Below are 24,268 nucleotides of genomic sequence, written 5' to 3'. Positions count from 1 at the left end.
CCACAGAGATGCTTGAATTCAGTTTATTGCTGTTGGGACGGCTCTCCTCAGCCCCTGCTCCGCTGACCTCCCACCTGTCTGCCACAGCAGCAGGGACAGGGGCAAAGAGGATCATGCAGTGAGTCACGAACCTGCTAAAGCAAAGCTGCTGCTTGGCTTTACCCCAAGAGGAATCACAGTGCTCGAGCCTGGCTATAAACAGTTTTGATGCATTTTGATTAGAACAGAATATTGGTAAAGTTCAGGGACTACATAAAACCATGCCTTGGCTGACAGCGCAGCTCCCAAGCCCTGCAAGGCACAGCACAGAGCTGGGGCTGCTCAGCTCTTCCCATCACGGCCTTCCTGGCACCCTCAGCTGCTCGGCTCTGGGGGCTGGTACCTACCTGGTGCCGGGCAGCCCTGGCTCACTGGCACCACCCTGCAGCTCACAGCCAGATCTCATCACTGCTCGTGCTGGGCACTTTGTAGATGCGCCCAGACATTGGGAGCTGGACAAAACCTGCAAGACAAAGAACTGCAAGACAAATTGCCTGTTGGGGCAGCCACGGAGCTCCATGTCCCACAACACATCTTTTAGGGCTGCTTGCCCACCTGCTCCCCTTACCAAGCTTGCTGAGGACCAGGGAGTTTTCCAGTCCCAGCAGGGCACTTTCTTCTCCCCTAGCACCGGCTCCTGCATCCTTGGGGGAAGCTGCAGGGAAGCAAAGGAATGAGAGCCAGGACATCTATCCCTCACCCAGGCAGGACCTGGGGCGCCACATGTCTCAGTGCACTGGCACATCAGGGTTTTACCTCCATCCTCCTGTGCAAGGTCGCCGAGGCGCAGGTTGGGTGGCAGGGACCGGGTCTGGCGGGGCAGTCGTGTGCCCTGGGGCTGCGGGGGCTCAGATCTGCTGCAGTGGGAGCATTGGCTGGGTGGGCTGTTCCCTCCTGCTTGCTCCACACCTTGCACAAGCTGGGGCAAGCGGCATGCCAGGCAGGCAGCACAGGAGCCCAGGCTGAGCAGGGCGGCTAGGGCCAGGGCTGCTCCAATGGCAACACTCAGGACCGGCAGCTCCACACGGGCATCCAGCAGACCTGCACCAGCAGTGCAGACCCCTCAGCACCCTTCCACGGGGCCATTGCGCCATGCCCACCCCTCAACAGTTACCTGTGGGCAGGAGGGAGGCAGTGGTGGTGCCCACACTGTTGGCTGCACTGATGGAGAGGTTTCCAGCTGTGCAGCTGAGATGGATGTGGAGTGAGTGGTTGGCACCCAGGCGGAGAAACCTGGAGGTGTTAGCCATCACATGCCCGTCCTCGTCCACCCAGGTGATGCTGGCAGGTGGGTTGGCTTGCACCAGCACAAAGAGCACCAGGAGAAGGCCAGTGCTCTCAACCTGCTGGTAGTGGGCATCTTCCCGCAGGATCTCTGGCTTATCTGGGTAAGAGACAGGCAGTGAGGTGGGGAGGAGGGATGGGGACAACACAGCTGGGAGCAGGATTTGTCTCGCCTGGGTCCGGGAGCGCTTGTCTACGTCATTTGCACAGGACTGACAAGATGCTGCCCAGCTATGGCTGTGATGGATGCAGGTTATGGTCCTGCCCGAGCTGGATGGGAGCCCCACAGGCCCTCCCCACATCCCAGTCTGGAGCAGGCTGGCACCGTGGACCTTACACTGCACATTGAGAAGGACGGAGGTGTTGTAGGTCTCACTGGAGGTCGGGATGGTCAGGGAGCAGTTGAGCTGGTGGTCGGAGCGCTGGCCAGTGAGGGTGAGGATGCTGGCAGTGTCTGCAGTCGAGAGGTTGACTTCCTGTTTCTGACCGTTGAGGTACCAGGCCAGTGTGGCACCGGGGACTGGCCGGGGAACCCAGCAGGCGAAGATGCGACTCTGCCCCTCCTGTAGGGTGCACACTGTTCGCGGCTGCCTGTCAGTGGTGGGCTCCAGTTCCTCCAGTGCTGCCAGAGAGCCCACCACACATCAGAGCTGTGGCAGGGGTCCTGCTCTGGGACTCGTGCACCGGACCCCACCACAGCCTCACCTGCCAAGCAGAGCGCCAGGAGGCTGAGCAGCAGTAGCAGCAGGAGGGCAAGGGCAGCCCCCGGCCAGCCGCTGGGACGCCCCATGTTATATCAGCCGTGCTCAGCGCTAGGAGAGAGGCAGCTAGAGCAGGGACGTTAGGGCATCCAGCACGCTGGGCCCCGGGGTTCCAGCGCACAGCGGGGTCGGAGGATGTGGCCCAGCTGCACCTTACCTGCAGCATTGCTGCTACGGTGTCCAGCCCAGTCTGCAGTGCGGCTCTGCGCCTGGGCCCCGGCACGCAGGGCAGTGCATGCGGCGCAGGGGCGGGCCCCAGCACGGCTGCGAGCATCCATCCCTCCTGCCGGGCCCCCGTCGCCGCCTTCCCCGAGCGGGATTGCTGCGCGCAGCCGCGGGGTCCGTCCTGCCGCTTGCGGGAGCGGCCCGAGACTGCCCAGCCGGGACAGGGGATGCGCGTCCCCGTGCCTCCGAGCTCTTCTCTTCAAGGAAGAGGGCCCTGACTTGCACCCACCGGGCCACCCACCTCACCGGGGCCGCGCACGCTTGGGAACCACACCGCAATGCCTGCAAATGTCACAAGCAGAGCCCAGGTGCTGGGAACAGAGGGAGGTTTATTCGGGGTGGAGCAGAGCGAGACAAACACAGCAAGGTGCTTTGGTACTTTCCAGTCCCTGGCTGATAGCCAGGAGGAGGAACAGGAGCTCTGGCACCTGACGTGGACCTTTTCTGGCCACCAGGACATGGCTGCGTGGGCCAGCTCAGGAGCACGGCTCTCCCCAGCCCACTCGCTGCCTGGCCCATCTCCCGCCCGTCTCAGTCGCTTCCAGCTCCATCGGGGTTGCGCAGCCGACCGAGCATCTCGCAGAGCATCTGGTTGCAGAGCGCGGAGTAGGGGTTGAGCAGCACGAGCTGCTGCCGGGCGAAGGCGCTGCCCAGGCGCGCCGCGCGCTCCAGGTCCCGCCGCGCATCCTCGTCCCGCGCCTGCAGCCGGCGGATGAGGCCGCGCTGCACCAAGCTCTGGCAGGCGGCGCGCCCGCGGCCGCGGCTCAGGCGTATGGCAGCGTCCAGGTCCTGCAGGGCACCTGGCGACGAGGGGAGGCGTTGGTGGGGGCTGGGGGTACCAGGAGACCCCCGCACCTGCGCTGCTCACCTGCCACGTCTCCGCGCAAGCGTAGGGCTTGGGCTCGGTTATTGTAGGCCGAGGCGCGCTCAGGCAGCAGGCGAATGGCCTCACCGAACCGCTCCAGGGCCGTGCTTATGTCTCCCGACTCAGCCGCAGAAACCCCCTGCAGCTCCAGCTCCCGGACTTGATCCAGCAGCTCCAGCGGAAAAGCTTCCACTATTGCAGTGTAAACGGGAGACCGCGGCCGGGAAGTGGAGGCACCGGGACGACCCTCGGGGCCCAGTCCCACTGCCACCCTAGACTCCCCTTCCAGAAGGGAACACACACCGGGCAGGGTGCTGATGTCCATCCTCAAGCAGGCACTGCTCCCAGCCTGCAGAGCCTCCTTCCCTGCCCACCTGCTCGCCCTATGGGGACCCCGCTGGCAATTCCAGCGACAACCTGGCGCAGCAGCACTCACCTTCGTCCTGGACATCCTCCTCCTCCTCATCCAAGCCTGGGATATCCCCAAAAGGGGTGCTGGGGTTAAAGATGGTCTGCAGGACGGCCCTGTCGTTCGCCGTGGCCATGCTGCTGCGCCACCGAGGCCCGTGCCAAGGCTGCAGGCACAAGCAGGCTGCCACAGCCCAGTTAATGTTCACCCTGCCGCATCCTATGGCAGCCTGGGCTGAGGCCCCACCGCCTGGCCAGTGGCCCCAGCAGAGACCCAAGGTGACCCGCACACACTGGAGCCGAGCGCTCCTCGCTGAACACCCTGTGCAGCCCTTGGTGCTGGCCAGGGGCTCCCACGCCTTGTGAGCGTCCTGGAGAAGTAGCAGCTTCTCAGTTCTCAAGAAGAAATGGAGAGAGCCCTCTGCAGCAATAAACTTGACATGTTTATTAATTAAACTATCACTTAAATAAAAAAAAGTGCATAGAAAATAAACATGTTTAAAAACTCCTTTTTTTTTTTTACAACTATGTACACTTTTTATTTTTACATTCAGTCTTTTGCAGAGCTTTCAGCATTTTTTTAAACTATTAAAGTATTTCCTTCTTCCCTGTGGCAGGGAGTTAACACTGATGTACTTTAGACACGTTTCCTCTTTTTTTAAAAAAACCCAAAAAATCAAAGCCAAAAAACAAACAAACAACAACAAAAAAAAAAAAAAAACCAAAAAAAAAAAACCAAAAACGAACAACCAGTAGATTGGAAGAACACAAGAAAAAAAATTTTTGTTATACATGATAAGTTGTCAAGAAATGTATTTCTAGAACATAACCTTGCCTTTGCAGAGCTTTTTTTTTTTTCCTTTTTTTTTTTTTTTTGAAACAATTATTCACCTACCTGTAGTTACTAAAGAGACTGTAAGTTCAATAAAAGAAACACCACAAGTATAGTTCTCGGCCGATAGACGAAGCTACTGTACCTTGTTAAAAAGATACCAGGAAAGCACAGAGCACATTTTTCCCTATATGCAGGTGGTACCCCAACATTCATAACCAAAACGAGAGGAAGGAAAGGAAGAAACCAAGTTGTACAAGTACTGACTGTAACAAGAAGGGCCAGGAAAGGCCAAACCACCCGCTCCCAGCTTCTGGCCCTGGCTGCCAGTGGGGAATGAGCAGCAAGGCTTTCCTGGAGCTGTGAGCAACTGTAACACAATCCTTATCTATAGTGTTAAAGAGAATTAAAAGCCATGAACTGATACTGAACTAGGCTTCATTACACGGTGCATTACTATATTAGTTCCTATATATATTGTATTTATAGTTATAAAAAAATTTGCAAGTGTTGAGAGTGGACCAGTGTATGGGTGAATGGCATGATTCTGCACAGACCGTCCTGCTGAAGAACTTGGTATTGCTTTGAAATGAAAGAAAACCAGAAAAAAACGATACCCAGCCCTTTGCAATGACCCGCTTCTCCTTTAAAAAAAACATGTCGGTTTGTACAAAAAAAACCCAAAAACGCCCTAAGGTTCCTTTTTTAGTATTTTCAGATACCATGATCTGCGTCAGTCCTTATAAAATATACATTCATACACGGGGAGCTGGGTGCTCCTGGCCAGCCCGGGCTGAGGGTGGGCAGGCTCAGCTGCCCTGGTTGCCCCAGCCCTGCTGCCACTTGCCCCTCGAGCCCGGGCTGGCCACGGCGGGCGCAGCTCCCTGGGGGTACAGACAGTTTCACTGGCCACAACGGGGATAGCAGCAAAGCGGGCAGCCCGCTGGCTCGGCTGGTCCCGGCGGGAGGAGGTTGCCTGGCACTTGGATCTTGGGGGACTCCTGAGGCACAGCGCTCCCCTCGACCCTCCTTCCCACTTCTCCCCATGGCGGGTGGCTCTGGGCAGAGTTTCCCGGTAGAACCTCCCCCTGCAGCCAGGAAATCGGGTAGCGCGGGGTGAGAAAACGCAGCTGAGCTCTGGGATAAATTCAGGGGCTTTGCCATGGCGAGGGCTATGCCCCCACCCCGCGTCAGAAACGGAAGGAAAAGGGCCAAGAGCAGCTGTGCTCCGGGCCACGGGGCCCAGATCCCCTGGGTGGGCACTCTCTGGGCTCCTCAAAGTATGTGCGTTCCCAAACTGTCAGTGCATCAAATCATCTCAGTAACAAATGCAGCCTCAATGTGACTTTGCTTTCAACAGTCACCAACAAATTATCCTCACACAGTGCAATAACAAAAGGAAATCGGCAGGTTCTGAACCTCCGAGCGCTGCTTTTCCTTCTCAGGGCAGAGGAAGAAGTCTCAAGACCAGAGAGGTGAGGATGGGGGATGCCCCTCGGAGAGACCCGGGGAGTCAGCAGGCACTCCCGGTCCCTTCCCCAACTGCCAGTGCCGGCTCAGAGCAGCCCTCGGATACATCAGCTCCGGGAAGAGCGGCTCCTGTAACAACTGCAACCCAGCCACCAGGAAAGCTCGGAAAAGCGAGGGCGCTTTCTGCTTCCCCTTCTGCGCAGAAAAACCCACCTGCCTTTGAAGGACAGACTGTGCCAGGAGGTGTGTGTCTCCGACTGGCCTCCCAGCAAAGAGGTATCGAGGGTCAGGTCTCCCCCGGTCTCGCTTTTCCTTTTTAAACCCTTGCAGGATACCAGCACGGGCAAGGCAGAATCAAACTATCTGCCCAGGTCACACACCGTCCTCCCACAGAGCGAAACTCACGCCGTGCTGGGCAGCCCTCCCTCCTGCCCCTGTCCTTATGGGCAAGTACAGTTTAAGGTCCAGTCAACCCTCCCGGAGACAGTTACTGAAGTCAAAAAGGCAGAACAAGAGTAGAACACAAAACTAAAGCAACCCCCCACTGGAGAAAGGCTCAGACTGTGTCCAGCCAGGTATTTCCTAGAACCGTCCTATGAAAATAAAAAAATCATTAAAAAGAGATTCTCTTAAATTAGGATAATACCACTGTAAAAAGCCTCGTCATAAGTGCTTTCCCCTATGAAGTGCTTCTCATAGAAAAATATACAAAATATATTTACATTTATAAAACCTTAAATACTAAACTGTAAACAGAACAGAGCAGAATCCAATTTTGTCACTGTCAGGCTTGGGTCTCTCATTTGTCTCTCTCTGGTTTTGCTCTGAGGCACAAGGCAGACCCCACAGGGAGGAGGACACACTGCTCCAGCCAGGACAGTGGTTTTCCCTCAGCTTGCTCAGACCTGGCCTGGTTCCTCATCCGCCGTGCCAACGCCTCGCGCGTTTCCTATGCGTTTCGGGATGCTGCGCGGACGAGGCCAGCTGGAGCTTGGCCCTGCCTCTGCAGAGAACTTTGGCTCCGTTTTGGGGTCCTTCTGCGTCTTCTGGGGAACACAGCATGACTACACCCAGACGACTGACCATGGCAGGCACCTGGCTGCAGGACCACTCTCCTGCCTGTCCCCCACCGGCCTGGGACACTGCGGCACGGCAGAGCAGAGTGGGTGCCTCCTCACCAGTCCTTCCCAGTCCTCCTGCTCTACAACGGTGCGCGGCCAAGGCCGGGGCTGGCTCGCACTCCCCTTCTCTCTCTAGAGACCTCTGTCCGGTTCCTCGAGACACCACCAGGAGCGTGCTGGACAGAGGAGGAAGCCAGCTGCTGGAGACAGGACCCAGAGGACTACTTCCCTCCCACATGGCCACGGAAGGAGAGTTGGTGAACGGGAGCCTTTGCTGGCAAAAATTCACAGTGCCCCAACTGTTGGCACAAGCCCTCTTTGCCAAAGAATGCCAGGAGCTCCCCTGCTCTCAGGCAGGGATTTCAGAGCAATATGTCAGCCAAACTCTTCTTGTGTCTAGCTGTGGGCTGCTCCTCTCTGCTCTCCTCGTGAGCAGCCAAGCCAGCCCCTCGCACACCTACTCCCGCTCGCACATAGTGTTTCGCAGACATGCAGTCCCAGGGGGCCGCTGGCGAGGCACAGGCCTTCTCCCCAGGAGGCAAGCTCAAATATTGCGCTACCCAACCACCGACTCAGCCCTAGGAAGGAGAGCTCTGGCCAGGAGACAGAGAGGGACACGACCCACGACTGCTGCCCTGTGCCTGGGCCTGGGGTGACCTCCCCTCTCCTCTCCCACTCATTAGCCCCACGCTGAGAAACAAATATGGGGGCGGGGGGGAATGAGAATAGCAAAAACATAACCATGCTGAGGATCTTCTCCAGCCGCCCACGTCTCTCACAAGGGTGAGTGTGCACATGCGAGACATGAAGATGTGGACTCGGACAAACACAGCCGCCAGTCTCGGGTCCCTGAGCCCAGTCCATCTTCACTCCTGCTTCTGGCCTCTCTGTCCCGTCCTAGTGGCCGGGGAGGGGCTCACTCGAAGCTTTGGTTCACCCCAGGCCCTGCAGGGCTCACTTGCAGCTGATGGAAGTTCTAGTTTAAAAACTTCCTGCACTTCTTGGCACCACAATTACAGGGCAGTTTGTTGCTGGCGTCTTCAATGGGGAACTTATAGTCATAAGTGAGCTCTTCCCCTCGGTAGATTTTGCGCATGGCAAAGATGACGATGTGTTTCTGGCCATCGATGTTGATGACCCGGGAGTAGCAGTTGGGCTCGCAGGAGTGGTTGATGAAGCGGGCCGCGTTCCCGTGCATGGTGGCATCCACCACCTCGGAGTCGTCAATGCGGAACATGTAGCACCCGATGCCCTGTGCAGGGAGGACAGAGGAGGATTAGTGCAGGCAGGGCAGCACAGCCACCCCAGCAGACAGCCCAGCTCTGAGGGCGTGTCTGCAGCCTCTCTCCACTGGGCCTCACCCACTCCTGCCTGAATCATTTCATCCCCATGTTCACTGAGACTAATCTGAGACCCTGCCCAGACCACAGAAGGGAAAGAGAAGTGCCTCTAAAGCTTCAGCTGGAATGAAAATAACCCAAGAAGTCTGTAAACACAATTTGAGATGTCCCCAGCAGAATTTTCATATAGGCCTGTCCTACCTTCACAGCCACCTTCTAGCTCTCCCAAACTCTTTAAGAACATCTACAGAAACCCAAAACTCACCTTACTGTCGTAGTATTTCTCTCGTTTGTCAGTGAGGATGGAGCGAATGACATTGCCTGAATATTCGATCACCATCTCACCTGCATCGATGTTCCTTTTGCAGAACAGACCTCGGCCATGGATAGGAGACCTAAAATGCAGTAGGAAAAGCGAGTTATTTCAAATGAGACAAGCAAAGCTCAAGAACATCAGATTGCAAAGGCTGCAGAAAACAGGCTGTGACAAGGACCACTGTGGTACTGTTAACCCTTCTCTAAGGGAACACTAACAAGAACACCACCAGGCCACTCTGCCTACATCTAAGCTATTGCCAAGGTAAAGCCAGCAAGGAGCAAGTGGTCTGTGCTGAGGATTACTTTACAAATATGTAACTTGGGCAGAGAGAAGGAAGAGAGAAAAAAATCTCAAGCCTGCTTTTCCCCTCCATTTTGCAGTCTGGTTTCACAGAAGGTTTCCAGATTCCACCTTCCCCTATCCTATGGGCAATGGTACCAGAACAAAAGCGTACCTGTAGACACCAACTGCCTCCTTGGAGGTCTTCTTCAAGTGCCGGAAGCGCATGGGCATTGGCAGATCCATACTGGTTGCCCTCCTAGAACAAAGAGGCACTGCTAAGTGATGATCTGTATTTAAGACCTGGAGCCATGTATTATCTGGGGCACTTTCCAAGATGGAATAATTTATACATGGTGACATTGCAGCCTACAGATAACACAATCAAAATAAATGCAGTGTTTTCATATATATATGTAAAAGATAATTTCCTCCCTTTCCTCCTCAAATTCTCATCAAGACTGTTTTCATCAGCAAGGAAAAGAAGCATTTGAAGGCAGACCAGTCTGATGGTCACCTTCAGCTGTCACTTCTCTTGTTATTGCAGAAGTCACCTCTATGTCTGGCAGTGCTTGGCAGCTTTCAATGTTTAAATACCCCTCAAAGCACACAATCCTTAACTAAGCGCGACCTGCTCGTTTTAACACCCCAACACTATTCTCCCCTTTGAACCTTTAAGCCCTGCTGCGTACCGGGCTGATTTCAGCTGCACTTCTTCTTCTTCCTCGTCATTGGGGTTGTATTCTGGTGGCTGTCGGTGTTTAGACGCCAAGAAATTAAACATATCAAATGCAGATTTCCTGCAATTTAAAGAGACCAAAGGGAGTTTGTTTTACTGACTGAAAATAAACATGGCTGTCACAACAGTCTGACATGTTTACTGTCTCACACCTCCCCTACTCTGCCCTCCCTGAAAGTCCTGTGCATCAGGGCAGACACAGCAGGTTCTGAGAACCTCCAGTAACAGCCCCAGCAAGGAAAGCTTTGCTAAACCAAGCAAAGAGCCACAAAGGGGCACAGCAAAATGTGCAGAATTCCAAGATGCTGAATGGTTGATTTTCATGTGCCAGTTTTTAACATTTAACTGAGAGCTTTAGTGCTGCAGAGAGTTGTTGTTCCTGCCCTGCCACAGCATTAGTTGTGGAGCCAAAGGGCCGTTACCCCAGTACCGACAAGGCTCACACTTGCCTCAGGTGGACTTCGGCCCGAGCAGAGCCGTGTGGGTTCAAAGGAGGTTCATTGGCCTCCTCTGGCTTGTGAAATCTGAACTTGTAGTTGTGGCAGTGCTTTGCTCCATACAGTTGCTCTATCAGGAACACAACAGTATCATGGATAATCCCCAACATCCTCAAACCGTTCACACCTGGAACAAGAAATAGAGCACAACAAACACTAATTATCAGTGCAGACTTGGACCAAGAAGATACAGCAGCTTGTCCCAAAGAGGTGGGACACCACACAGCTGTCACAGCAGCACTGTATTAGCTACTGCATTCTATGTGAGAGTTTCTAATCCTTCCATTGGGAAGAAATTACCCTCCATAAAGCCCGCAGCAGGTTAACTGGAACTATTAAGAGTCTAACACCCTCACAGAAAGATCTGTTTGCTCTCCTGTGTTCAGCACAGGCTGTTACCTGCAAAGGACAGCTGCTTCAGGCGGGCGTTCGAACGGGCCTCTTGCACCTTGTCAGTCAGTGACTTCCAGGCATCTGCAGCACACACACAGATGACAAATGGTGACAGGGTATCCAGGTGCGGGGACACTCACATTTAAATAAACTAATTGGAGAGTATGATGTTTCCAACTTTCCACAGGCCATAAATTAAGATCCTTGGATCCAATTGCTTTCATCCTCTTGAAAATTCACACTGGCATAAGGCAGGGTGTTCAGTAATTGGTCTGGAGGAAAAGTCTGGACACCCAGTACTCCACTGTGTGATCCACACTGCCTGTTTCTTGACAAACTATGGTTCAACGCCATTGGTCAATTGATAAAACAAAATGGGTCAGTGATATACATACATATATATATATAAAAATGGGTCACTGAATATATTATGTTGCAAAATAAAAAAATAATAGAATCCAGACATATCAGGAACTAGATTGTTCTAGGGCTGTAAACCAAGAGATTTCTCTTTCTCTTTTTTTAAATCTATAAATAAAGCAAATGAGAGGTCCTCAGAAGTATTAATTTTACTTCTAGTAAGGACAGCTAAAACCAACACTGCACGGTTCTCACCTTCAATGCTTTCTGCGCAGATCTGAAAACCATCATCACTAGAGATCTCAAAAACCAAACCTTTTTTTGGTTTCTTCTCACCAAGACACTCTTTCCTCTTTTGTTCTTGCTGAAGCCAAAACATAAGAGGGGAGCTGAAAGTGCTCTCTTCTTCCTCAAGAGCTTTTGAGCCTAGAAAAGACAGAAGCCAGCTTGAAGATGGGAATTGGAACGAATGATTTTTACACCTGGTGCTCCACGATTGAAAACAACTTACTGACTTGCTTTTTCATCAGCAAATCCAGCCAAGAAAAAAAATTCTAGAGTGTTGCAGTAAGAATGTGAAATCTCAAGTGCTGAAATTCTCACAAACTAAAGACAGAGACAAAATTATTTGTCCGAGATCTACAAATAGCAAACAAATCTTTCCTCCCCTTACAGCAAGGGTAACACAAGCTAATAGCTCTGACCCTTTTCCTGACAGAATGACAAACACAGAAATCAGATCTTCAAACATCACTTTCCCAGTCCTGGAGAATTCTGAGACTAGGTGTTTTTGAAGAAGTGACATACCTGCATTTTCTTGCTCATTTATTGAGTTCTGTGTTGATTGAGGTTCTGGGACCACAGCCGGTTGCCTTGGGAAGGAAGGAGGAGAACATGGAGAAAAAAGGCTAACAACCTGCCTCATTTCCTCACCAACCCTGAGCAGTAGTCTTAGACAGATACAAGAATCTTTTTCCAGATCAAGCGTTCTGACATCAATTCAGTTGGAAATGAACAAACAACAAGATTCTAATCAGTAGCATTTCTGTTTGCAGCCTCTATCAGTCTGCGGGTAGCAGCCTAATTCCACACAGCCCGTGACCCGCTCGCTGTGTCAGCCCCACTCAGGAATAAGGTGCAGGCCAACATGCAATCAGACACTGCTGAATGAACATCTCCCCAGCAGGACTGAGCTTCCCAGAACGACAAGCAGCTTAATGCAAGATGATTCCATATTGCAACAAACTGTGACTGTACATTCCCCACCGAATGCTCCCCAGGCATTTTAACTAGGTATGCCAGACTTCCTGCATTCTCCACACAAAAGTCCTTCAGCTCAAGCGAGCAGAACCACATAGAAAGGTCTGTTCAACCCTTACCCTGCAGACTGCCCATGTGGCTTCTGCAACGGCTGATCTACGCTGGCTGCATCCTGCGCATCTGCCTTCACAGCAGGAGTCCTGGAAGAAAAAGATTTGGGAACATTCAAAGTATCTGCCAACTCATGTGTGCCATAAACGAGACTGGAAAGCAGGAATGGATCCACTGGGAGCTGCCAACACGGATTCAGCAGTTCTGCAGAATTACACAAGTAGCAACAACAGCTTGTAAGATACAGAGAACCAGATCATGCCTCCAGTTCCACATCAGAATCAGAAGTTGCACTTCATAATTTGCCTTGACTTGCACAACTTGCTGGAGAAACTAGAGCAAGATTCTCTCATACTGTTACAAAACCTCAGGGATGAGCAAAACCAAACTCTCCTCTTACCCTGTAACCGAGACCTGGGGTACAGCAACAGCCCCTTTGTCGGGAACGTGAGCTTCAGAAGAACCAGCCCATGCGTGAGAAGTTTTGTGCTTCTTTCCATTCCCTTTGTCTAATAATGGCTGGATGCGTTTGACTTTTGGCTTCATTTTTGTGGCACCCAGCACAGAGGTACTTGCAGACTGCTGCCCAGGTGATGGGGACCCTCTTGGAGATGCTGAGCTGGCATGCATCACTGATGAGGAAGCCTTGCTGTGTTCGAGTCCGGCATTGTTTGGAACATCGACCAGCTGTGGAAAGCTTGACAACTGCGTTGTTGCCGAAACTGTGCTAAGGTCCAGCTGGGAGGATGCAACCCCGGTTTTGTTGGCTAAAAGCTGTGTCATGTGCTGAAGCTGGTACGAGCCTTCTGGGTCAGCAGACGACGGAGCGACTGTCATGCCCATTGTCTGTGCTGAGGGTAGAACACATATGCTTGATGCAGCTGTCATGGCTGCCGTAGACGGAGTTTGAGATGCTCCCAGTTGTGAAAACATCCCAGAACTTGGTGGTAAAGTCATATGCTGCTCCTGAAGACCAAGGCTTTGCTGACTAGCTTTGATCAGGAGGTTGCTTATTGAACCAAGGTCCCCCAGTAATCCAGGGCTTGTTAACGTTACTGAACTTTGTCCCAAAACGTGACCAGGAACTGACCCACCAGTACTAGGGGCTGCTGTGGCCTGCATGGATACAACGTTCAGCACCGAGGAACTCGACGTTAGGCCTGATACAGGCCCTGCTGGGAGGTGACTGGCATCTGCACCAATAATGCTGGGAGATGTGCTGACTGCAGTAGTGCTCCCACCTTGTGGGAGCAAAGATGTTTGCTCAAAATACATGACCCCAGACTTTGACCTTTTGATAATATTGGGAACGGTTCTATGGGACGCTGAATTCGCAATGGTTCCCAAGTCCAGCGGGTGGTTAGAAATCTGGGAAGGAGCAAAATTAATTAAGGTCATGTTGGAGACCATATCAGAAGGAGCTATAGCAGAAGGGGTTCCAGAAGGAGCCAACTTCTTGTTCTTCCGTGACTGCAGACGAGATATGGGCCGTTTCTTGCCTAGGGCAGCAGCTGGTGTGGAAGCAGCAGTACCTAGGTCTGTCCTCTGACTAGCTTCAGACACTAAGAGCTGAGGATCAGGGGGTGGCTGCACCCCGATTAGAAGACCCGGTGAAGGACTGCTGATATTTGGTGGGAAGCCTGTCTGAGCAGGTGTGGAGAAGGGATGTATATGCTGGTGATGGGACATGGGCAGTAGACCCTTGCTCGTGGGAGGGAATAATGACTGAGATGGAGGCAAGCTCGGATTCAGTCCTGCAGTCAGCGTGAGCCCACTCCCCATGGGCCCCAGCACGGAAGTGTTGGTTTCCATCACGCTCTGCGCAGAACTAACAGAAGGCGTTAACTGTATCTTTTGGGTGACACCGTTGGGAAGAGTTTGGAGGACATACAGGGGCTGCATGTTTTGATTAACTACCAGAAGTTTATCTGCGGCTGGCTTGAGGTGGGGTGGTGTTGTCTGCACCGCAGCGTTGGAGATTTGCGAGGGGCCAGGACTGTCAGTGGAGTTTGGCACATACTTCTGGCTCTGGAGGGGAACAGTGGGTGATACCGGCACCTGGATGCCCGGAGTCCCGCTGTTTCTTGTTAAATCTTGGTTGCTGCCATGCCCTTGCTCGACAGGGCCGCAGGCTGGGCTGGCTATATGCTCTGCATCTATGTGACCCTGGATGAAGTGATCAGGAGTCATGTGTCCTTCGGGGCTTGGGTCCACCCCTGGACTCAGGAGAGCTGCGTCACTTTCTCCTGAGGCAGATTTTTCTGTGACTGTCACTCTCTTCTCCCCAGACTCTGTGGAAGGCAAGGCAAGCATCGACCTCTCTCCCGAGGAGGAAAGTGAAGACTCCGAAATGACGGCAAGCCTGTTGTGATTTTGGCTGGGCACCGTAGGGCTGCGAGTGGTCAGAACAGAGAGATCAGAAGGAAGCTCCAGTGGCAATTCAAATTGCTCCTCTGCGGATATGGAGGAAGAGACACTGCTGTCCACCGGTTCGGCGGTGGGCAGCTGCTGGGAGAACACCTCAAACAAACCCATATCCTTGCCACGGTTGCTGTCAAGACCTAAACCTTCTCCAAGCGTCAGGAGTTCAGATGATGAGGACTCCGGACTTTCTCCCAAAGCCTGCATAGATGGTGTGTTCTTCAGCACAAAGTCCATGATGTCGGAAGGGAGTATGTTCCCACAGTCATCACTGTTGTTATTGTCAGAGTCGGATTTCAGAAGTTCTGTGTTGAAAGTGTCCAGTAAGTTCTTGTCGGCAGGAGTGCTTGCATGAGCCCTGCGGCCTGTTTCCAACGAGCTCAGCTGCGCTTCCAGAGCGTCCTGACCCTGAGCTTTAACCCTGCTCACAGGGTGGCAGTTATCAATCTTGGGGTCGGTCTTGTGGACGGTGGAGCTCTTGGTGACTTGCACTTTCTCACCAGCTTCTTCAGTTCTATCCAGCTTTAAGTTCTCTGTCCCATTCTCTTTGCCACTCCTTTTAGTTACCTGGCTGACTTTTCTGGTAGTTGCTGTGACACTTGTATCACTTTCAGTTCCATCATCCACACCGTCTAGCTGTGAGATTTTTGGAAGATCACACTGCTCCTCCTCTCTGAATAAGCTATGGGATGCGAGCCTCTCCTCTGTGTTTGAGGAAACCACCGTCCTTGTGAAATTGTAGTAGTATAAGTCATCTTCATCTGATGTGCTCAAATCATCTGCTCCATCCACTTGTCCTTCTGCAGATCGCTTCCCTCGCTTCTTGCCAGTTGAGTTACTGTAGAAAGGAATGTCTTCCTCTCCGTAGGACCTCACACCATACAGAGGAGTCAATCCAAAGAACATATTGGATCTGGCCCGAGCACTTCTCCTTGGATACCTCCGCTTGTATGAGCCTTCTTCTTGAGCTTTAGCACCATCCTGGAGCATCAAGCTGTTATCTTGAATGGACAAATTTTCATATGTGTTATTCTGAGACTCCTGTGTTGGTGGTTCATTTGGACTTCCTTGAGTTACAGGGTTCTCTTCCGGGCTTTCTGAAGCTGAGGAGGGCTCTGCCAAAGCAGCCAGGTCTGCCCCTGCAGACTGAGTTTCAGCATCACTTTCCTGCTGTGCATTTTTAGACTGGTTTTCGCTTTCCATTTTGAGAGGAGTCAGAGTAACTTTAACGGTGCGTTTCCTGGGTGCCTGTGACTCCTTAGGGGCTGCTTCAACCTGCACTGCAGACCCTTTAGATGGTCCTTGTGAAGACGGAGACTTCTCACTAGCTTTTTCAGCAGGAATATTGTTACATAACCTCTGACTAATTTGTTCAGTTGCCAGACCCTGATTGCCAAAGTCTGGTTTCAGTTCATCACTGCCTACTGCTTGACTTGTCTCTGTAAGAGATTTCAGGGAATGCTTCTCTTTAAAACTGTCTTTCATTAACTTTTTGCCTTTATGACGTTTATCTCTGGGGGCAGTAACTACCTGCTCACTTGCTGCAGGAGATCTATTGTTTACTCCAGCAGCCTTCAAGGTTTTTGCATCCATCTCATCAGCCACAGTTGTTTTCTCTGGCTGTAGAGGTTCCATGTGCTGATCTCTGTCTTTCCTTGGGCCTCTCTGATGCAAAGGCGGAAAGGGTATTGCTTCTTTGGAAGAAAATGATCCTGAACACTCCTGAAAGGCTCCTATTTTATTCATTTCCGTGCCTGATGAACTGGGTGGCTGAGTGGACACTTTGGAGCTTCCTCCAGAAACAGAAGTATGAGACAAATAATCTGGGTCCTTTGAGGTTTTCATTTTCTCTCCCTTAGAAGGTGCACCTTTGGCTATTAAATCTGAACTGCTGGAATGTTTCCCTTCTGTAGGTTGAGATGCATCCAGCTGGTAAGTTTTATTTCCAGCTGTAGCCACTGTTTTCTGGGAGCCTGAACTGGTAGAGCAACTTTGAACTGGAGCACTTGGAGGACCAGTGCTTACTGACCCCACAAAGCGGTCAGTACTTTTGACAGTAGGTTCATATTCTGAAGAGGCCCCCATGCTGGAAACTGAAGACACACTGTGCCTGGAGTAAGCGCTCCCAGCTCGTGTAGGGGAAATCATCCGGAGTTTTGATTGTTGCTGTGACAAAGAAGAGGTGCTGTGTCTCCGAGAACCAATGCTCTTAAGTCCTGAGGATAGCAAAGGATCTCCCACTGTCACTATTTCATGGGTCACTGGGGTAGGACTTCCTGAGAAACAAAGGCAAGAAAAACTGTCAGGTGATCTTAAACCTTCAAAAGGAATGCACATCCAATTCCTTCATACCAAACACAAGAAATTAAAACCCCGCAAAACTTTTCAGCCAAACACCACCAACACACAGTGTTTATACTTTAGATAGATGTTAAAAACCTGATACCTTCAACCAGGATTCAGCAAGTTTGTATCTTAGGGTTTGGTATCTCAACTTTAGATGTGAATTTTCAACATCAGTTTGAAAGAAAACATTAGTCAGAAACAGCTGCTGAATTACAATACCAGATTTCTGATTCTCTCTGGAAAAATACTGAGATATTAAGTTCCTCACTGATAACACAGTGTTTTTGGCTCACTACTACTATATGGTGCAAATCCTGCCTCTTCTTCATCCCAAGGGAATGTTTGTTTTAGTTGTACATTTCTCTGCAGGCCATCTCTACTGTGTATTGCTAGAACTTCCTCTCCTCAACCTATTGCCATTTCACTACTTTCTCCAGAAACAGTAAACTAAACACCTCATTCTCAAAGAAGCCAAGAAAGACAGGAACTAAACCAAAAATATTACCACAATAAACCTCAAAGAAAATCAGCAGCACCAGAAATACCTGCAGAGGGTAACGGCCGCGAGCCAGGAGACCTCTGTGCGGATGGGTAACTTGGCACCCTGATCCTGGGACCCTTTGAGACCACTGGATAGTAACAGGAACTAGAGGTCTGAGAATGCAAGGGACGATCTGGTGATGGTGGGTTTACAATTTCAGGTGTATTTCGGATGTCTTTTGGTAGAATTTCTGTTGTTGTATAAAAGAGAAACAACAGTATAAGCCATCACTGAGCCCTAAAAGCTACAATCTGAAAAAGTATATATATTACTATCACGTTCCACTTGGAGAATCAGGGTATTTGTTAAATCAACACAAAATCAAAGATCTGACATCAGATAATGTCTGGTTTCTTCTCGTAAGAACATTTTCAAATACTTGTAGCAATTGCTCATCTTACACATGAAATTCCACTATATATTTATAGAGTTTAAGATCCTATGTTAACAATGACAACAACTACAAACATTTAAAAAATCTTTCACAGCTTTACCCTCGGGTACAAGGAAGTAATTTGGAAATACAGAACCACAATATAACTATTCAACACTGTACTGAACAAAGCCCATATCACAGACCAACACCAACACTCCAAACACAGTCTGAAGTTTTAGATCACTAGAAAATTCACTGAGTTGTAGACTAGAAACCATCCCTGCAGCAGTGTTTGGCTCAAGTTTTCAAAGCAGTACATCCAGGAGCTTAAAGTCTTGAGATGTTATAACAGGGAAGCCTGAATTGGATTCTAGTCCAAATTTGAGAGATTTGGTTTAAGAGATGCACTATGACAAAACCATACAGAGAATACACTTCTATGAAGTCCTTAAAAGATTACCTGTAAGGGGAACTGGGCTATGGGCAATTGTCCTATTATCATCATGCTCTACAGTGCTGTTGATGTCAGGTTCTATGACTGGAGGTCGGCACTCCATGATCTTGCAGGTATACACACAGCGCTTCCGGGCATCTGTTGTGCTCCAGTACACTCTGGAGCACCTGGAAGATAATTCAAACAAACAAATTTACTCAACAGTTGAGTAAACCTCATTTCGGTTTGAAATTTTCCATTTCTCAAAACTACATTGGCCAAAGCCCTCCTGGCAGAACACACTGCACACCCTTAATCAGAGATTCCTCAACAGTGTAGGAAAAACTACAGTCAATTTTCCCATATGTTACTTCAGTGTTTGTTTGACATGAAATATACTGAAAGACATTGAGTCTTGAAACAGCTTATACTTACTGATAGCCAATGGGAAACAACTTATCTTCACAGTCTGAGAGGTCATTCAGAATTCCTAAGCAGTCTATTGTCATTGAACCTGAGCGGAGAGAGGGACAGTTCTGTGAACCAGATTCCAGCACCAAAGGTGGATCAAGTACCCAGAGACTAGATCATACCTATCATCATGTGGATGTTCTCTGGTTCCAAGCCACTAAGAAATTTTCTTCTCAAACTGATCCCTTCAAAGTCCACAAAAACTCTCCTAAGAACTTCAAACCCATTCTCAGGAACCACCTGGAACAAGAACCAACAAAACTACTTGTTAATTAAAGGAACCACCACATGAGTGCTATGCAGTTTGTCCTATTTTGGTCCTTTGGTTTTTGAACTACCACACAGCAGCACTTGCCAAACTTCCCCAGGCCACTTGTATTACTGACTTCTTTTTAAGAGCAGTGTGGTCCAGTCCTTGTTAGCAAGAAACACATTCAACATAAACTTCTAAAAAGTGCACATAGTTACAGGCTAACCCCACCTTCAGAGAGGGAGGCAGAGAGTGAAAGAAGAATCTTACCTCTCCTTTGATCAAGTCACGATGCCTCTGGCAATAAACTTTCTTATCATCCAGAAAGACACAGTTCTTGACTCGTGAGCACATGAAATGATAGTTACTGGTACAGGAAGTGAGGCAGCAGCCTACTGTGGCGCCTGACTTCTGGCAGAACTCACATCTCTGCAAAAGCAAAAAAGAAAAAACACAAGAATTTAATCTCTTCTAAAACCAGACCACCATTGCTGTTGTCAGTTGGGGGTTTTTTGGCACAGACAGAAGTTTAGAGTAATGCTTGATCTCCCACTTCATGGCTGCTCCATTTCACTACAGTGACTCACACACACAAGCGAGAGACATGGAGGAGGAGGTGAGAGGAAGAAGAATTCCTCACATGGAACAACTTTTTCATTTGTGGACTGGTTCTTCCAAGCCTTTCCTAGACCTTCCTGCTTGTGCTTCATATCCAATCCTCATATTTGCAAGCTTCACTTGGTCTCCACAGTATTTCTGAACTGAGCAAGGATAAAGTAACTTTCCAAATATCTTCAGTCAGTTCTATTATATATAGTGTTAAAAAATATTGCAAGGAAAGGACAGAGAAGAACAAATGCACACAAGCCATCTTTTAGCTGGGCTCCTGTCTCGTGATTCTAAATCAGCATTAAGTTTAAAAAAGTGTTCTTTGCTTGTACCCACCAGCTGCTTTCCCCGGATAACAGCCATGTGCACGTTTTTCAGAGAACCATCATCATCTTCAAACACTTCTGCTGACCACAAAGCACAGTTCACATGTGTCCATTCATTTTGGCCAATATAGAGAAGACGTCCAGCATCCTAAAGAACAGAGGGAAATGTTCTCTTCAGCTGTTCTCGAGGACACAACAATGCACAAAATCCATCTAGCATATCCACAGTACCAAATCCACAGCGCTGGTTAAAAGGGCTTCTGCAGAAAGGGGAACGGGGCAGATACTCACGTTAGCACTGTCATCGCCATATTTCAGGCACAACGCACACTGTCTGTTGTCTTCCACATCTGGAGGTGGGTTCAGTTCAGGACTATCCTCTCTGCTTCTGTCAGAGCCTTAAGAGTTAAAAGGGAGAACAATATTTACTCTTGAAATTCAGGGGGGCAAAAAATCATCTGGACAGATTGTCAGTAAGTGAACACGGTAGAAGAGTTTTCAATAACCAGCTTGGAAAGCAAAGCACACGTCAGCCTCTGCACAACCTTCATTCTAGGGGGAAAAGAGGTGGGTGCAAAAGCATTCTTGGGTCTAAGCTTGGCTCAGAAACATAAGTTACTTCCTCTGAATGATTTCAGGTCACAGAAGTCTACAAGACAGCTTCATTTCTGGATTTGGGATTGGCAGTCCTGACATCAGTTCTCTTACCAGAGATGGGAGGTGTAGGAGGATGTAGAGGAGTTGGTGAATCTGGCTCTCCAGGCCCTCTGAGTTTTGGAGCTGGAATGATTTTCTTCATCAGAGGGGGCTGTTCAGTGCGGTTGTTCTCTTCACGCTCCTGCCACTGAGCATAATTATGGTCGAGCGATGGGGGCAGCACCGCATTCGGCAACATACCACTGCTGAGATGCAGCAAGGAGTCAGTGTCACACCTGGCTGCACCAGAGGTTCTTATGCCCTGCCTATCTGACACCCACCCCCCTGCAACAACTCCATTAATTACCTACAGCCCACACACGTTCCCCACCGGTCACATTTTAAGGTTTGTCATGTGGCCGTCTGCTTCTCTGAAGGGTAACAGATGCAGGAGGGCAACCCCAAATGGGAGTGTGAGAAGGAGAGGGAAGGAAGGTCAGGATTGACAAGCCAACACACAGTACACCTAGTTCTAATTAAGAAGTTTGGTTACTCTGCTTAAAACAAAGAAGCGTGTACAAAACATGGGAATGGGATAACTGTGTAACTTCTTAGGAAAAAAAAAAAAAGGGAAAAGAAAAAAGGAAAACCAGAAATTCCAACCCCGCAAACAGGCTCTTTCAATATGTTTTGCTTGGCCAGCTGGCAAACAGCAGGGTGTCGCAGTTGGATAGAGAACAATTACTTACTTGCTTGTTACTTTATTTGGCTCCCAAAATCTGGACTTTTTTACGCTGAACCATGGAAAAACACGCTCCATTTGCTAGAGGAAAACAACATCCCATTAGAAAAGTTAGACAACATACCAAAAAATTCAAAGATGTTCAGCCAAGATGCAAAACTAGTAACATTTCATTAACACTAACAACTCTGACAATGTATTATTTTATTCCTGGAAACACCCAAGCAAGGCTAAATGTGGTGGCCCTTTAGACTCCACCATCAACAAGCAGTGGGAGGATACCAAGCAGATTACCAAAGTAACTGTAGGCCAGCTCACCCGAATAAAGAAGGACTTGACCATGCTGTTGGCTTTCTTAATCTCTGGCTGCCCGCCATCGGCATTAATGGCTGCTTGAATTATCTTGACAATGTCATCACTAAAATCCAACTGTAAGAAATCCACAAAACTTGATATTAACAGGATTGTCTTTTGCACAGCTATACCACCCACTAATTTTTAAGACACTGTTCAAGTGAACATTCAGATGACTGTAAGATTGAACCAGAGCATCAACTTAAAAGCAGAAAGGGAATTTGGCTGTGAAGAAACAAGAAGACCTCCAAATTTGTAAACTGACTGGCACAGCTGCTACACCCACAACCGTTCACTTCAGTAGACTGCTGACTGGTTTTAAACCCGCTAAACTAGCTGTCTCACGAGGATTTGGTCAAAATCTGGCACCACAACACTTGCCAAGCACTCTGCAATATACAGTGCTCCTCAAGATTACAAATTCTCTAGGAAAAACAAAGAAAAAAGGCTGCTCTATACTAAGAGAATTGATTTGGTCAACACTAGCATTTTTTGTAAATGACCCTTGAAGAGATCACCCCTCCACCCATGAACCCTTAGTTTCCAGCTAACCAACTGCATCAGGGCTATTTGGCCAGGCCTTCAGTCGGAATTTTCATGTTCAGGATGACCTGAACACTTATCTACATAAATGTCTGACTAAGAGCAAACTGAGGTCTAACCAAGCACCACTGCTGGCTACAGAGAGCCCCACAAAAGTGTCAGTTACTTGTGTCTGGACCAATATTAACCAGGGCCAGCCAGAACTATTTTTAGCAGCATGATAACCTGCTTCCTTGTTCCTAAAGGAAAGGCTTAAGGTGCTCAGTTATGAACGCCATATGTGATAAAGCAATTCACAGTGTCTACTAATGGAGTGGAACATGACAACTTTGACATACCACAGAAGTGTAACTTCCTTGATCCATTTTTCTTTTCACTCCTTCCAGATCCAGAGGTTGCTGCTCCTCCTGTTTACTGACTTCTGTTAGGACAGGAGGATCGGGACCCTCAGGAGAGCTTCTGGATGGGATACTCTCTTCTGTCTCAGGATTTAAATCAGGTGGTTTTGCTGCCTGTGAACACCAGCAAGGAGACAGAGGGATGGTAACTACTGAAATGCAGCTGCTCCTGATGATACTCTCCCAAGCCCATTTATTGGTCCAAAGACTCTTGCTAATGTGAAGGAAAGGAGACCCGAGTTCTGAATTTCTTTCCAAAACGTAGGGGCAACAAAGAAAAGCTCTTAACCAGCTTTCTGCTGTAAGGTGCACAGCAGGATAGAACTATCAGGCATAAGGATCAAACTCATTGCTCAGAAGTCTTATTTCTGAGTGCATATTTCAAGACAAAGATCCTGTTCTGTCATAAAAGCGTCTTCATCATCACAGAGCTAAATCCTCCTATTCCTTCAAGAATTTTACGCTGTTTTTCTTTCAGCTTCCTAGTTGTATCACAGATACCCACTTCTCTGCTTCCAAAGGAATCAACAAAAGAAAGAAAAAAATATAACTAAATCACAGCACATGATGTTGCTCCAAGTACGATGCAGACACTTCTGCAGTATGAGGCACAGCAACACCTCAACAACTCGACTGAATGCCACGTATACTTTAAGCCAGAGTAACACCGACAGGGCAGAGGCTCCAGCTTACCTGCCGATACCGCAGTAAGTGGCTGGTGGTTCTGGAATTCAACAGGGCTGTTAAAACCTGCTTCAAGGAAATCTGCAGCTCCTTTTCCAGTGCCAGACGCCATTCTGCAGGATGCTGCTCTGTACAGTTAATGCAGGTGTATGCAACGCTCTCGGGCAAGTTGGAGAGTATCTCATACATTTCATCTGGAGACAAAAGAAGACAAGACAACCATCTGAATTGCTTTACTGAAGGATACAGGAAAATATCCCTGCCCTGCACCTACTGCCTGAGACTTTTCATGTAACAAAAGCCCCTTGCACAGCTAATTGAGGGACACTGCCTTTGAGGATCCTGTGCTTTCAGGATGTAATTGGTATTAGCACTGGTTTACCTGTTGATACTTCACAGGCATTTTTCAGGTAGGTCACAACAGGTGAGTGTGTTAAAGTAACACTCTAGTAGAAAGGTCCAAGACTTGATAGCTTTGGTCTAATCACTGCCTCATGCTCTTCAGTACTGAGGGGACAAGGATTTCCTTACCAGAAAGGTTTTCACATTTGGAGTGGACCCAGCGGTCGCATTTCCCACACTGCATCATCTTGCTCTCGTAGTCGTCATCATCGTAGCATTTGTCACAGAGAGGACAAAAATTTCCTGCAAACAAAATGGGATCTCATCAGAAGTCTGGATGCCAAACACACCTTAAAGGCTGTGCAGCTACTTACTGAGGTGCTAAGAAAGCAGCTCCAAACACCCCTCCCAGTAAACTGCCAGCACAGTTCCCTCTACTGTTACAAGGCTACAAGAAATAACTTTGGAAGACCACCAACTACTTTAGAATTCC

General features: G+C 49.3%; 3 protein-coding genes across 14 annotated transcripts in view; all 3 read right to left on the bottom strand.

The window, feature by feature from the left end:
- Positions 1–9: 9 nt before the first annotated feature.
- TMEM25 (transmembrane protein 25) lies at positions 10–2,392 on the bottom strand. Of its 10 annotated transcripts, XM_068172136.1 has the most exons (7): positions 2,242–2,392; positions 2,029–2,150; positions 1,661–1,886; positions 1,154–1,423; positions 796–1,080; positions 608–694; positions 10–502 (listed from the first exon to the last, which is right to left on the bottom strand). In XM_068172136.1, the coding sequence occupies exons 1-7, from the start codon at positions 2,360–2,362 to the stop codon at positions 429–431; spliced, it is 1,185 nt and encodes a 394-aa protein (XP_068028237.1). In that variant the 5' UTR covers positions 2,363–2,392; the 3' UTR covers positions 10–428. The 10 variants fall into 10 exon arrangements, with proteins under 10 accessions (XP_068028237.1, XP_068028234.1, XP_068028236.1 ...); XM_068172133.1 differs by having other exon boundaries at positions 608–1,080; XM_068172135.1 differs by having other exon boundaries at positions 10–694.
- A 228-nt stretch (positions 2,393–2,620) lies between these two features.
- TTC36 (tetratricopeptide repeat domain 36) lies at positions 2,621–3,765 on the bottom strand. Its single transcript, XM_068172152.1, has 3 exons — positions 3,611–3,765; positions 3,178–3,366; positions 2,621–3,109 (listed from the first exon to the last, which is right to left on the bottom strand). The coding sequence occupies exons 1-3, from the start codon at positions 3,717–3,719 to the stop codon at positions 2,841–2,843; spliced, it is 567 nt and encodes a 188-aa protein (XP_068028253.1). The 5' UTR covers positions 3,720–3,765; the 3' UTR covers positions 2,621–2,840.
- A 3,330-nt stretch (positions 3,766–7,095) lies between these two features.
- The window catches only part of KMT2A (lysine methyltransferase 2A), a 38,794-nt gene continuing 21,621 nt past the window's right edge, over positions 7,096–24,268 (bottom strand). Inside the window, exons 14-36 of one of the 3 annotated variants that reach the window (XM_068172083.1) lie at positions 23,965–24,078; positions 23,443–23,627; positions 22,690–22,863; positions 21,773–21,883; positions 21,462–21,535; positions 20,785–20,978; positions 20,368–20,474; positions 20,087–20,224; positions 19,412–19,570; positions 19,014–19,131; positions 18,856–18,934; positions 18,448–18,608; positions 17,616–17,801; positions 12,704–17,000; positions 12,312–12,392; positions 11,740–11,804; positions 11,188–11,358; positions 10,579–10,653; positions 10,132–10,306; positions 9,636–9,743; positions 9,119–9,202; positions 8,611–8,740; positions 7,096–8,257 (exon numbers count right to left, since the gene is read on the bottom strand). In XM_068172083.1, the coding sequence (XP_068028184.1) occupies positions 7,982–8,257; positions 8,611–8,740; positions 9,119–9,202; positions 9,636–9,743; positions 10,132–10,306; positions 10,579–10,653; positions 11,188–11,358; positions 11,740–11,804; positions 12,312–12,392; positions 12,704–17,000; positions 17,616–17,801; positions 18,448–18,608; positions 18,856–18,934; positions 19,014–19,131; positions 19,412–19,570; positions 20,087–20,224; positions 20,368–20,474; positions 20,785–20,978; positions 21,462–21,535; positions 21,773–21,883; positions 22,690–22,863; positions 23,443–23,627; positions 23,965–24,078 (7,262 nt within the window). In that variant the 3' untranslated portion in view covers positions 7,096–7,981. The remainder of the gene's footprint in view (positions 8,258–8,610; positions 8,741–9,118; positions 9,203–9,635; positions 9,744–10,131; positions 10,307–10,578; positions 10,654–11,187; positions 11,359–11,739; positions 11,805–12,311; positions 12,393–12,703; positions 17,001–17,615; positions 17,802–18,447; positions 18,609–18,855; positions 18,935–19,013; positions 19,132–19,411; positions 19,571–20,086; positions 20,225–20,367; positions 20,475–20,784; positions 20,979–21,461; positions 21,536–21,772; positions 21,884–22,689; positions 22,864–23,442; positions 23,628–23,964; positions 24,079–24,268) is intronic. The other 2 variants (XM_068172081.1, XM_068172082.1) reach the window with 2 other exon arrangements.

The sequence above is a fragment of the Anomalospiza imberbis genome, chromosome 24 (genome assembly GCF_031753505.1).
Source record: "Anomalospiza imberbis isolate Cuckoo-Finch-1a 21T00152 chromosome 24, ASM3175350v1, whole genome shotgun sequence".
Taxonomy (NCBI): domain Eukaryota; kingdom Metazoa; phylum Chordata; class Aves; order Passeriformes; family Viduidae; genus Anomalospiza; species Anomalospiza imberbis.
This window is presented reverse-complemented; position numbering and strand designations above follow the sequence as displayed.